The following is a 14,957-nucleotide window of genomic DNA, read 5'->3' as shown; positions in this document are numbered from 1 at the left end:
AGAGTCAACACAGCACTGAGTCAGCATTAATGCTGGCCTCAGAATTGTTCAGAGCCATGGCAAACAAAGGTCACACTGCTGGCTTGATCATGCTAGATCTAAGTGGGACGTTTGACACCGTCTCCCACAGTTTATTACTACATCAACTGCGTAGCTGTGGCATCTTCTCATTGGCCCTTAAATGGTTAGCCTGATCTCTTCAAGTGTGGACTTTCCAGGTAGAAAATACCCCCTTATGCCGCAGAAGAATTTCCCTTTCCGCAAAGGGTGCCGCAGGGCACTATGCTAAGCCCTGAATTATTTAATGTCTATATGCGACCCCTGTCAGACATCATAGACAAACAGAATGTTTTCATGGTGTTGTACGCCGACGATACACAACTGATTATCTCTCTTGTCAAGTATGAGGATGAATCAACAGCTACTTTCAAATCCTGTATGGTAGACCTGGCCCACTGGATGAGTTCAAGTTGTCTGAAACTGAACGCAAACAAAACCGAGGACCTTATAGTAGGGAAGCCACCCTTAACATGGTCCTCTGCCTGGTGGATCAGACACCAGGCACCTTCCCAAACCCTAAGCCCAAAGTCAAAAACCTCCGAGTATGGTTTGATGCATCTCCTTCCTTCTACTGTCAAATCACGTGTCTGGCTGGTAAATGTTTTGCCATGCTTAAAATTATCACACACATTTCCGACCTGCTTCCTATGCATGCAAGGAAGGTGACTGCACAAGCTCTCATATTTTTAGATTGGACTACTGCAACAGCATGCATATTGGAGTGTCCAGAGACAATATTCAGATGCTGCAAAGACTGCAAAATGCAGCTGCCCATATTCTCCTCAACCTTCCTAGATGAGCCCATGCGACTCCAGCTTTGGCCAAGCTACACTGGCTCCTTCTGGAGAAGCGTATTCATTTTAAGGCTATGTACCTATGTCATAGAGTTCTGAATAATAAAGGACTTCGCTATCTACGTAACCTGATTAGGCCTACCTGCCTGGCAGCCGCCTGAGATCCATGGACTCTGAGGGCAAGGAAAGCTCGGATGGGCAGGCACACTTTTAGTGTCTGCGCAGCTAGACTATGGAACACTCTTCCCGTGCATTAAAGACTATAGCCAGCCAAAGCCCCCTTCAGGAAAAATCAGTTGACCTGGCTGTACAGACAAAGCTACCTTTCCTAGTCTCATGAAAGATTTTCCCTCAGCACATCCCTTTTCCATATGGTGCTTATCATCCCTTCTACTTTTTGATCACCTCTGGATCTCTCTCGTCTCTATCATGTGAACAATTTTATTGCCGGAATGCTCCAGTTGGAGTAACCTGTGCGCTTCATAAACATAATACCATACCATAACATGCCTCTCCTTACTGGCCACGAAGAGGGAGGAAGTCAAAGGGGGAAAAAGAGTGAGCGAAATGGGCCTGGAAACTGATGAGGCAGCTGAGGGTAGGTCCGTAAATATGCTGCATATTCTACATTGTCTGATGCTCAGTGTCAAACAAAAAAAACAACTTCATTTGTACAACCATGGGGAGATGTCTCCGAGGTTGAGAGGCCACGTTCCTCCTGTGCTTCATATCATGGGTGGTTTTTGGCCATTGGTGCTCAGACTAAACCACTGGCTCATATACCACCTTTACTGCAGTAGGGAGAGCATACGCTGGCTATCCCACTACTACTTGCTATCCTGTTGCCACTCACTTCAACTTCCCTGGGTACCCAGAGTAGGAAACATGATGTGCCCCGCGTTACTGATAGCACAGCACAATTAATATAGAGCTACTTGGAACTGCTCTAAAGAATGAAAAGTCAGAAGGCAGATGTCAGAATGGTGAGGTGGGCCCAGAAAAAAATGGTTTTGTTTTGTGTGGCTACAATCTGGGCTGGCCAGTAGCGGTTCGCATGGATTGGGAGTCGCAGGGTGGGCCGGGGAGGCAGAGGGGGAAAGGTCGCTCTTCTACTTTCTCCAACATCTTATCAGTCTCTCCACTCCGGGGCCGGAACAGGAAGCAGCCAGGCTCCCTCCCCTAAGCCAATCACAACACTGCAATACAGTGTTGTGATTGGTCTGAGTGCCGTGGTTAGGTGCTCAGCCAGGGAATGGGGCCTGGGCATGTTCTCCATGCAGGCTGTAAAGCACCCTGTATGGAGAACATGCAGAGTGCGCATGTGAGTTTGACCGGCCCGAGAGGTCATGTGCACTTAGTGGGCAAACCACTCCTCCCCTGCTCTGAGAGCAGAGCAGCCACGCCCGTCCAGCAAAGCTGCGCAGCAGGAACAAATACTATGATAATAACATTGAGTTATTATCATTGTATTTGTTCTTTCTTTCACTGCTTTGCAGCATTGGGGCAACACTACTCCGCGTTTGTGGTGGAGCTGCCACTGGGGGAGACCTGGGGCCGGCGGTAGATTAAATATTTAAAAAGTTGAGGTTAAGTATACAGCTTGCTGGGCTCAGCCAACGGTCACCCTGGCAAACAAATCACCTCTCTGAGACCTGGGCCCAGATCTCCAACCGGTTTTTGGGACTGAAATATCAATGAAAGAAAAACGTGCTTTTGGGTGTCAGTATTACTAACTGAAAGTGAAGTCTAGAGGGGTTAATGCTGCAGAGTTCAAACGAGTGAACTTGAGTGCAAAGGGAAAATGCGTGATTTACCTTATTAGACTACCAGTGCACATGTGCCTGGCTTGCTCTCCAAGTTCTTTGCAGTTATGATGAGGTGAAGCGCCTTGAGACCCTCACGGGTAAGTTGTTGAGCTTTACCAATCCCTAATTGATTAATTGATTAGTGACAGTTCTCATAATTTCATTTTAACTTTTTTTTTCATGCAGCGCATTTTTACCATTTTGGTTGTTTACATGTTTCTTTATATCGGTATTTGATTTTCTGTTGATTTTGAATGTGACATCTTTGACCATTGAATGGTTAACGGTGACGTTTTCCCTTTTCCCATAATTTCTGAGTCAGTCAAAGTATTTTCCTTAATTTTTGTATTTCTTATTATTGTATCTTTTTACAGTTGTTTGTGTGGGCAATAAAGTTAGTTTTATTGACCAATTGTAGCACTTTAACATACAGCTAAGTAAGTCACGAACAGTGTTGAAAATTCGTCTAGGTTAGTTGTAATGTGCCAGTGTTCTATTTGCTCTAGGGTGGTCAGCGTATTGATCTCAAACTGGGAATGAGAGCGAGAGAGATAGATAGAGAGAGAGAAAGAGAGGGAGCGAAAGAGAGACGGGGAGAGAGAGTATGTGTGTGTGTCTGTTCGGCTATCCCCTGCTGCTGGCTTTAGGGATAGCATGGAGTTGCCAGGTCAGCCAATGCCTCTGCCAGTGATTGGGGTGGGTTACATGGCCTACTTACTAATAGATCAAAAGTACAATTTTTGACTAAGCATTTCTGTTCATAGTCTGATTGCAGACACTATTACGAAAACTACATTTAATGAAATTATCCCGATAAAATCACACCAGGAAGAGAACAAAGTTATCTCTTTTTAAGTTTTGAACAGTGAAACATACTGTCTAGTCACAGTTTGGGTTAGAACATTAAACACCCCAATTCGTTCCACATTAGTCCAAAAGGCCTGTGCTACTGTACCCCTCGGAAGAGGGGGCCTGAACCTGAATGCCCATCCAATGGAACGAGGATGGACCAGCTGTCTCCCCCGCCTGAACAACTGTGAGTTTTGGCAAACCTCCTGACTCCCTTCTATCTGAGATAGCAAGTTAGGAGTGATGCCTTAAGGGGCTGGGATACCTCTGTAGTTGGGAGGGGCAGCTTTGGCTACTGAGGATTATACATGTGGTTTAGGATCATACATGTGGGTTGGAAAGAGATCCTTCTTGCTGCTGATTAACTGTACGATGATGGAATTATACTGCTTAGGAAGCCAGGGTGACTTTCTACCAGATGAGAAAATACATTTTACTGTTAGAAAAGCTTAAGTATGAACTGTAGGTCTTAATTTAAGATTGGTTTAGAGATAAATACCAGTGGTACCATGACTGCTTGCCCGCTCTCTCGGACCAGCCAAACAGTCCTGCGCACTTTGCATCTTCCCCACCAGGCTTGCTTAACACAGCCTGGGGATGAACATGAAAAGCCTCTCAGTACCCCTCTGAGCGACGTAGTTTGTGCTCAGACCAATCACAATGCTGCATTGCAGCATTGTGATTGGCTGTAAGGAGCCCGGGAGCCCTGGTGCCTCCTGCTCCTTCCTGCAGGCGGCCGGGCAGCCCAGGTAATATTTTTTTTTTGGTTCCGCACCCCCTGCCCCCGCCCCACCACTCCTAATCAGTAGCAGCCGCTACTGCATATAAGGCGTTCTGATGGAACAACAAAGAACACTTAAGACATTGTTTGCAGGCTTTCACAATAACCAAAAGCTCACATCCATCTTGTCGAGAAAAGTGACAATGATCTGATCGGAAGGGGTGGAAATAGCCAAGATGGTATGAGTTGTCAATCTTTCACTCCATTTGTCTACTGAGTGGGATAAAGCAGCTGGTTTCCATGTCGATTTCTAAGTCTAGAGGTAATCTGACAAAGGAAACTGGAGAAAAGCATAGACCAATACGCATATTGTGCGTTGGCACTCTTCATTGATGCTAAATATTATACAATATTGTGATCAGTCCAGACAGTGATTCCATGAAATGCCCCTTCCAGATAAAATCACCATTGAATTGCACATCAGGGTTCCATAAAATGGGTGCAGGTTTGAAGACTTCTTTCAGTATTTTAAGTGATTGGTCTTGTGCTTCACATCACTGGAATGAATGGTTTTTCTTGGTAAGGTGGATTATGGGAACTACCAGGGAATTTTGTTTTGCCTGAAGACGCAATGCAAATTAGCAAATCAAATGATGTCTTCTATTTCTTTGTTGTTGAAGGGTCTCAGCCAATCAAGAATGACTTTCATCTTAATAGTGTACAAACTAATACCCTCTCTGGAAATCCAAAAACCTTAAAATGTGCTCTGGAGTACCTTAAAACACATTTTGTTAAGTTTAGGATTAAGGGCAGAGCTTAATTTGAGCCTGTGGGTTCAAGTGCTCAGCACAGGCACTTCATCATCAGTACCAGTGTTTATAGCACAAACTCGACTCAAAGGTATTGGAGCGCTTTTTATGAGCACCAGTTAAAGACACATTCATTTTTTGTAGTCATGGGGAGATTAAGTGTTTTGGCCAGAATCGCAGGATGTTGAGCTTATGCCGAAAATCACCTAGGGAACGTGGTTCTCCAGCTCCAAAGTAGACAGCTGTGGCCATTACGCCACATCCTCACCCCACTTGTAGGGTTTCATGGTTAGTAGTTAGTTATGTTATAGGTGGCGCTAATAGGAGCAATGGGAGGTGCAAGCTGCTCCTGACGAGAGCTCCGACGCTTATTTTTTCACAAATTAATTAACTACTGGTTAAGGGAATATTGTCTCAGGAAAGAAACGGCTTCTCGTACATGCTTTGATGTTGAAACAGAGAGCCTGGAAAAAACAAGATGGCCTCAAAGTACACTACCAAGAAGCTATCTGAAAGATCTTGAAAAATCTGAATTAAAAAATGCTGGAACACCACAAAAGCATTGCACAACCCATTGACATTACCAAGTATTCATAATGTTCATAACTTGTATTAAAAATAATTTTCTACTTACTCCCACACAAATATAGATCAAGTTACAATCCCATTGTATGTCTAATTTGGTGAAGATTTTGCCAGATAAAGCCCTTGGCAATATTTTCTTGTAAGTATTTTCACATATTGTCATCCTCCTGTAGTGTGAATTAAGTCAATAGCATAATTGGATTCTCAAAACGGGAGAAATATATACGTCCCTTCTTAGTAAACAAATCAGAAATATTTCGATATGCTGTCGGAATGTCAACTTTCTCTGTTGCTGCTTCAACTACGAGGACTGTGAACGGCTCCTGGAGTGAAAGCTCGAGTGCTAAGTACATCAAGGACTGTAATTTGTCCTTTATTGCAGCCATATAATATTCCTGATGAGAATACATCGAAGAAAAAGGTAATTGATAAATGATTCAAATCTATCACCCGCTGTGACTCCTGAGATTATTGAATTGAAAATTCTTGGGTGTTAATAATGTCAGACTGAATCTCTTCCAAATGTCTCGTCTCCATGACCATTACTAGTTCAGATTCCTATCTCACCAATCAAGAGGTTAATAGTGTTCTATGAATACCTTATCTTTTGTTCCTTTATTCTTCTTCTTGCTGAGTACAGGTATATTGTGTTTTTCCAAAAATTCTAAGTTATAAAGTACCTTTTATTTTAATTTTATTTTATTTGCATTTTAAAGGTTTTATATAGCGCTGGCTAGACCCGGAGGTATCAGAGCGCTTTACAAGATTATCAGACCATGATTGCAGGTTACATTGTTACAAAGGTTACACAGTTATTAGAGCCTGATAACATATTGAAAAAAGTAAGGTTGAGACAAACATAAAGGAAATGTACGTAAGGGTAAAAGCAGGCAAGGGGAGAGATTCAGGGGAGTAGGGGTAAAAGCAGGGGAGGTAGACAGAGAATGGAGGAGGGAAGAGGAGGGGAGGGTGAGAGACACAGCATGGAAAGAGAAGGGAGGGATGATGGGGACACAAACCAATAGACGAGTCAGAGCTGCGTTCAAATTCCAGTAAGCTGTGATCCCAGGGGAAGTGGTATCATTTACCCATCTCTGTTGCGAGAGGCTCCCTATACGCAGTGGACTCGGTCAGAGGGGTCTCTGAGACACCAAGGCCTACATACTGGATCCTTCCCCAAAAAGGGGAGAGGGAGTGCTTTGGCAAAGGGGTGCCATACCATACCTCAACTGTGAGTGGCTCCCTAGGCGCTGTGGACTCTCTCTTGGGGTTCGGTGAGACTCCAGAGTATAAATATTGGATCTTTCCCCAACAAGGGGAGAAGGAGTGCTTAGGCAAAGGGCACAACAGGACAGGGGGCTAGGCGGTGTAGCGGGCAAGGGGAAAGATTCAGGTGAGAGGGGATAGGAGTAAAGGAAGTAGGGCAAAGAAAGAGTGCTAAATGGGAGCAGATAGATAGGAGACAAGGAAAAAAGCAGAGTTACATAAATCCGATGGGGGGGGGGTGGGCGAGACAGGGAGATGGAGAGAAAAACTGTGCCCAAAGTCCAGCTGGCTAGGTGACGGTCAGGGGATGAACCAAGGCCGATCTCCTCAATAGCTGAACAGAGCAGCTCCACCGGGCGTCAGACATAGTGTTCGACACCCTTGTGATACCACAGATAAAAAGAAGCTTTATACATTACAGATGTGGATTTAGTAAATTGGCTGCCTGTTGGATATCTGTCTGTCATGAAAAACTCGTTTTAATTTTTACCTTCTTGGAACATTGCTGTTTAAAATTACCATTGCCATCAGGTAATTACCCGATGGCCACAATAAAGCATATGCCATCCTTCCATTGCTGTTCTTTCTTTTCCTTGAGCAACTGTGCTTTTGCTCCTCCAATCTAATTCTTTGCCAGGAGGAGGTAATTCTGTCTCAATGCAGTGGGGGATGGATGGATTTCCAAATCCACATAAACTAATTGTATTGTCTCTTGCACTCCACACTGGGCTCAAGCACGGTCCAATAGACCAGCACATACTCACATGGAGGGAACACTCTCAGTCTCTCCTTTGGGTTAATTTGTGCTTCCACAGCACCTTCATCTGCCGTCACCACTTACATACGATTGGTCGCCTGCACTTGAGGTTTTTTTGTCCCGGTTTTGATGTTTGGGTTCCACGGCTGAGTCACATTAATTATGACAAGAGTCACATCATATTTCTTGACAAGAAGTGTCTACATTTTGGTACTTGTATCATTCATTTTTCTTGTATCCTTTCCAGCCCTGAGGAAGTCGCGGAAAGATTGTTCCACATGTGACGAAACACGTGTCGGAGGAGTTCATACCCTACTCTCCCTAGTTATTAATTCAGTTTCTAAAATTCTGTTACCCCTGCCATACTTCGCCCACTCATTCACACATATGCCCATCCCATTCCCAAACACTCATACAAGCACTGACAGAAAAGATCGACCTAAAAGGCACATCCATCCACCACAAACAAACTCCTCTTCCTTTTACACAACCCACACTCTTGATATCACCTGGATGGAATCAAATCACCGGAGTTTGAGTAAATTGTTAGCATAACATTTAAATGATCTCAGACCAGCTATACACGCTCTTTGAAGCAGCATGTGCGATGCATATACATGAGACTGATTAAATAATTGAAGGATCGGCCATGACTTTTGTGGTGGGACAACATAAAATGTTATGTTGATCATTTGTAACACTGTTCCTTTCTGAAACGAATTAGTAAATTACTTCTAGCACTCAAGAGAGTCCCACAGCTGCATCGAGTTTTGAAGTTTAAAGTGTTTGAAATCATCAGCACTTTAATTGCCACACCTTTCAAAATGTTTAGGGCCATAATCATTACCTAAAACTGCAGCAGTGTTAATGATTATCCCATCCGTGAGCTGCCCCCCCCCCCCCGCCCCAAAAAAATCAAACTATTGTATCGTCCCATTTCAAACAGGATACCTGCCTGGCATTTCTTTGCCTTAGTTTTTACTAGAGTCATTTTCTCCTAATTCTGCTTTTATCACACATGCTTTTACGTGCAATAAATGTAAGTTTGAGTATGAAGTCTTTGGAGCAGATTTACAAGCCCCTTGCGGCACTTTTGTGTCATTTTTCCCCATGTTAATGATGACGCAAAATTGGCGCAATGGACTTGTAAATCTGCCCCTTTATGTTTTAAAAACCGTTGCGTCGTTTTTTTTCAAATATGGTTCAGACACGTGAGGGTGCAGTTCGGTGGATTAAATACACCAGGTGCCGCCTAAACAGCTTTATGATTGTATCTCCGAGATCCTGAGGCAGCGCGCATTGTTGGCAACTGCACTCAAACAATGAGGTGCTCTAGTAAATGCGCAAATGATTTAGCATATTGTTGTCTAAATTAAATGGTGGAACCTACGTGTTTTCCTGGCTGAATCTTCTATGAACAGTGAGGAGATGTCTTCGTCGACTCCGACCTCATTCTTCGCGATGCAGGTGTAGGCCCCGGTGTCTTCATAACGCACGTTGCTGATGTGAAGCTCACTCGCATTGGCTGCACAAAGACAAATCAAACCACCACGTCACTCAGACAGAACACTAACACTACAGAGCCACACATCTAAGGATTAGTGGCCATCATCACTACATCTATTGTAGACAAATCACAGCCCTGCAGCTGTCCATTAGAACCTATGAGTAAGGAGGAAAACAAACTTGTTGAATTAATTGCAAGGCGTTAGAGTGCTTCTAATAATTGGAAAAAATAATGCCTGACTAGGCCGCAGCCAGCCTGCACTGACATCTATTCATATTTACAGAAAGAAATATGCACTTTTTTATGTGAACATGCTTTTTCACATGTGCATGTATTTCACATTCAGACTCACATGTTAGTGTTTTTTTCTAATTCAGAAAATAAGCCAAAAAAACGAAGCTTCCATGATGGTCTTCTTTTTTAACAAAACATAGATGACTTCATTTATATTCCTCTTGAACTCTGATACTCAAGTACGGCCCGGGGGTGCATACGGCCCGGGGGTGCATGCGGCCCTCTTTACCTTTAATTGCGGCCCCCTGGTTAACAGCAGCACTGTGCTGCTGTTTACTCAACTCATTACACTAACAAAAAGATGTTAAACAAGCAGGCAAGCGTTTGTTTGAGAGCTAATCGGTGTGAAAGAAAGGAAGTAACTAGGGAGTCCTACACCTTCTTTTCAAAAGACATTGTGCAGCAAAAGTGTACACATTTTATAATCTCTTCACAATCCAAATAGTGCATCTGATTAACATGCGAAACTTTTTCACCTTAGTACATTAGATTATATCAGTGCTTTGCGAAGTATTATTTAAAAAGTGATAGTTTTCAAACATGCATTTAAAAACATGAATTCTTCTCTCTAATCTGGCAACAATGGCAATAAAGAACTGAAGAGGCAAGTCAGTTGTTATGTGCACTCTTGGGTGGCCTTGGTTCCTTTTATCCATGAACCGTATTATAATTTATTAAATCAAACATAGGAGAAGGTTTTCACAGCGCACATCCTGAAGTCGGGTATTTTGAGGTGCACTTATATGTGATAATGAATAAAAAGGAGGAAATGTGCAATAAAACAATCACCTAGGATAACACAATTTGGTAAGGTGGGGAAGCCGAGATTAATACCAGCTTTTCTAGTTTCATATTGTGCAACTCAGACATAGCATATATATACTTTGCTTCCCCTACAGCCATCTTACCGCCAAGCCCCGCCCAACCACCACCCCGCTGGCATTGATGTGGCCCTTGGCCACGTCACAGACCAAACCTTTTGGGCCCTTGGAAAATGTTTGTTAGTACCCATGCTCTTGAGGAAGCCAAGTCCAGGATGCTCCTGTCTTTGCTACTAATGGCTGTTTACTCGATCCTTTTGTAGAGATCATTCGCTAGTTGAACTGTCTATTGTATTTGCGTATTATATAAACATCATTTCTTTCCTTTTCTATACACAACTCATCCATCAATATGGTAAAGTAGGTGTTCATAGAGGGTGAAGTCTCACATTGAGCCATTCATGTTGCATATGACAAGTTTGGATTACTTTACGGATGACCTACACTGTGGGGTAGATGGTTGGTGAATGTCACTTATTTACTGGGTCAAATCCCCAATCACTGAGAGAATATCGAGGAGCAAAATATTGACCTGCAAAAATATCAGTGACAAAATATTGACTACCAGAATATCAATTCCTATCTACAAACAGGTAAGTACAAAAATATTGAATCCAAAATATTGTTGTAAATAATATAGTTTGTTAACCTCATCAGAGCTCCGAACGTTCAGCGCCCAGTGCTGAACGTTCGGAGAATGAATGCTGGCCCGTCGGCCAACGGTCGTGCGCAGCACTGGGGAGGTAGTGCACGAGACGACCGTTGGCCGACGGCAGCAGTTAAGGGGTTAAAATATCGAATTTTTTAAATGTCTTAATAGTAATGTAAAATAAATTAAATAAGAAATATAATTAAGTAAAACATACTTCAAAATATTTAAATAACCTTAAAATTAATATATACTTAATGTAAGTAAAAAACAAATAAACATGCTTTTTTATTTTTTAATACATATATATTAAAGTAATAATATAAAAAATATTCAATATTTTTAGCGTAAGACAGAGGAAAGGTAACATTTACTATTCCCACTCCAGTAAGTGCAACAGTAGGAAAATCGTTGGATAGTCGGAGGGTAAAAATTACTATTCCCACTCCAGTGAGTGCAACAGTAGGGAAAGCGTTGGATAGTGGGTAGATAAAAATTTCTATTCCCACTCCAGTGAGTGAAATAGTAGGGAAAGCGTTGGATAGTGGGAGGGTAAAAATTACTATTCCCACTCCAGTGGGTGCAACAGTAAGGAAAGCATTGGATAGCGTAATGGTAAAAATTACTTTCCCCACTCCAGTGAGTGCAACAGTAGAGAAAGCGTTGGATAGCATAGGAGTAAAAATGACTATTCCCACTCCAGGGAGTGCAACAGTAGGGAAAGTGTTGGATAGACTAGGGGTAAAAATTACTATTCCCACACCAGTGAGTGCAACAGTAGGGAAAGTGTTGGATAGCGTAGGGGTAAAAATTACTATTCCCACTCCAGTGAGTGCAACAGTAGGGAAGGTGTTGGATAGCGTAGAGGTAAAAATTACTATTCCCACGCCAGAGAGTTCAACAGTAGGAAAGTGTTGGATAACGTAGGGGTAAAAATTACTATTCCCACTCCAGGGAGTGTAACAGTAGTTAAATTAATAATTAAATACAAATACATTATCAATACTAATAAAATATTAATTAAAATTAATTGCCAATTACTAACTATTTACTTAATTATAAATGCCAATAAATATTATTTATTAAAAATGAACTGCCTATTAATAATTAATTAACAAACTAATCTTCAATACCAACAATTAATAAGTAATAAACAACAATTAATAATTACCAGTAAATTAATTATCAATACACAAAAATATTTTCAATAATTACTTAATTACAATTACATTACTTCCCACCCTATTCCCCTATAAACCCAAAACCCGCTCAGAATAATGAATTAATACAATTCATGTAATAGTCAATGAATCAATTAATACAAATGTATTCCCAATTAATACAAATGAATTACCAATTAATAATTAACAATAAACTAATTATCAATACCAATAAATTTAAATAAATAATTTCTTAATTGCAATAAAATTACTTTCCACCCTATTCCCCTATCAACCCAGAACATGCTACAGAACTAAAACACAAAATTAACTTAAAAATAACTAATAATTCCTAAGAATTAATATTTAATTTACTATAATTAAATTACTTCCCACACTATTCCCCTATAAACCCACAACCCGCTATGGAAGTAAATTACACAAAAATTAAATAACAAAAAATTCATTACTTTAAAAAAATCCAAACATGCATTACAAAAATAATACATACTTTTAACACATATACTAACAATTAAAACACTATAAAAAAACTCGATATTTTTAACAACTATATTATGACTGTCGATATTACTAACTCTGATATTATGAAAATTAATATTTCTTACCTAAATTTCGATATTCTGCACCACTATATTTTTACAATTCGACATTCTGTCCATTCTATATAAAAAAAACTCGATATTCTGTCCAGTCAATATGTTTTTTTTCGATATATTGACTGTTCACCTCAAATGCCACCTCATATTGTTCCAGAAGTCATCAGTCTGGTTATGATAAACTGCCCACAATCCTCCCTACATTTATGATGAGGTTTGCCAAGTCACCTTGGATTCCTCTATCCTGGCGGAACCCGGCAGAACAAACTTAAAGGTCTCCACCAGGCAGGTGAGAATCTCTGTGGTTACAGTGAAGCCACAGGGTGAGGATGCTCCACTGAGGGCATTGATCTTTGTCGAGAAGGTGTCATGTTTGTTGTGCCCTCTAGGCAATGCATTTTTTGTTATCATTTAACAAACGGGAATCTGTCTCCTCTAAACCAAAACAAAAATGTACATGCTGTGCAGGGAGTTCAGTTTCTTCCTGGTGTGTAAGAGTCATTGCGTGATTTCCTCGCATGGTCTTCCCGGAAAGGGTAATCTAGTGATGGTGTACTGCCTTAAGAAGGTTGAGCAACTACCACTAAAACCAGAAGGCCCATTGCCAGGTGAGACATCAAGTCAGAGGCTTTCAACAGTGGAACCAGCTGACTCTACCATCAGAAACCCTGCAAATCTCCCACCTCTAAATGTGTCAGTGCAACCGTGATACTGAGGCAGGAACACTGATTAACGTCATTGCTCCTGCTCAGTCAAACTCTAAAAGAGCGCCTATCACTGTGTGCCCCCTTGAACGTAAATGTGCACACAGGTGTTGGTGCACGTTGTCATGATGATGTGCACAACAGTCACTATGTCAGTATACCACTCATGATAGACTCGCCTTGAGGACAGCACATTTTCATCACCCCAAACCCCTGCAACTTGCATAACACTCACTAGCCCATAGACCCTGCTGCAGGACAATACTCTATGGTTTTAGAACACCACTTCCCCCCCCCCCCCCCCCCCCCCCCCTGGCCCCCACCCCTAAGCCTTCGGTGACTAGGAGCGTCTTAAAATGCAGAATTTAGAGGCAAAGGAAAGGCCAGAATGATAAATTAACAGTCAATGCCACTGATTTATCCCAAGTTCCACATAAGTTACCTAGTTTAACAAAATCATATATTGGTTTCTGTATTGGGCCTCTGGAAGCCAACAACACGAGTGCGTCAACCTTTGATGTCGGGGGTGTTAAACAATGAAATACAGGTTTAAAACGAGTCTCTCTTTTATTACGACTACTTCCAGTGGAAACACACTTCACTGTACTTGATGTTTATATCCTGTCAAACCCTCTCACATCAATCAACATCTTATTTTAATGTCTCGGGAGAGGGAGAAACGAGTGCACTTCATATAACTTCTGTAGCAATAATCCACGACAAACTGAACAGTGTGACAGATTTTACCTCACAGTGCCGATGTTTTATGGTGCATGAAATGAAGGAGCTAAAGAAACAGCGGCCTTTGGAAACACTTGTCCCCTAAAGACACAGAGCGGCAGAAATCCTGGAGAAAGTGCAGGCATTCGAATTTCTTTCAAAGGACAGGAAGTGAGGCAAGTTGCGCCTTGGGAGGTATTGTATAGCACTTAAACAGAGGGCCTCAGAAAAAAAAACTCTTTATGGCAATCTGTTGCGAGTACCACTGGGCAGGTGCAGTTGGTTTAGAATGGTATGGCATATCATTCATTGGGACTAAGATCACCAGCCACAATAAATAAAAATGGACATTTGGTGCCTTTTTAATAATCTATCGCAATTACATCAGTTTCATATTAGGCAATCATTATTATTACAGTGCGCGCTACAAAATTCATTTTATTAATTACATTGTTTACTTACCTCCAATTATCCATATTCCGTTTTTTAGCACCCCCCACCCTGCCCCTCCCCCGCCCCGCCTTCCTGCCCCACCGTAACTCCCTCCACGGGCCGTGGCAGTTAGAATACCTGGATTACTTTGCTGCCGTAAACAGGCGGAATCGTGTGAAACATAATGTTGCTGTTAAAGTCTGATCACTATGATAACCCAGCCTGGATACATCTTTTGCATGTGGTGATATCACTACTCGCAAAGCAGTTTGTAAGGCAGGGCTTTCGTTAGATGTAGCGCTCCGCATTCACGCTTGCAACCCCGGCGAATCTTCAGTCTAGGCCTGTGGTTCCCAAACTGTGTGCCGCGGCACCCTGGTGCGCCGTTATGAGTTGCCAGGGGCGCC

General features: G+C 42.0%; 1 protein-coding gene across 1 annotated transcript in view; it reads right to left on the bottom strand.

Moving 5' to 3' along the window:
* The window catches only part of FSTL4 (follistatin like 4), a 2,088,981-nt gene that overhangs the window by 209,539 nt on the left and 1,864,485 nt on the right, over positions 1-14,957 (bottom strand). The window contains exon 10 of the mRNA XM_086931534.1: positions 9,037-9,171. Coding sequence (XP_086787660.1) covers positions 9,037-9,171 — 135 coding nt within the window. The remainder of the gene's footprint in view (positions 1-9,036; positions 9,172-14,957) is intronic.

This window comes from Lissotriton vulgaris, chromosome 7, assembly GCF_964263255.1.
Source record: "Lissotriton vulgaris chromosome 7, aLisVul1.2, whole genome shotgun sequence".
Classification (NCBI taxonomy): domain Eukaryota; kingdom Metazoa; phylum Chordata; class Amphibia; order Caudata; family Salamandridae; genus Lissotriton; species Lissotriton vulgaris.
The sequence above is the reverse complement of the archived record's forward strand: the minus strand, read 5'-3'. Positions and strand labels throughout refer to the sequence as shown.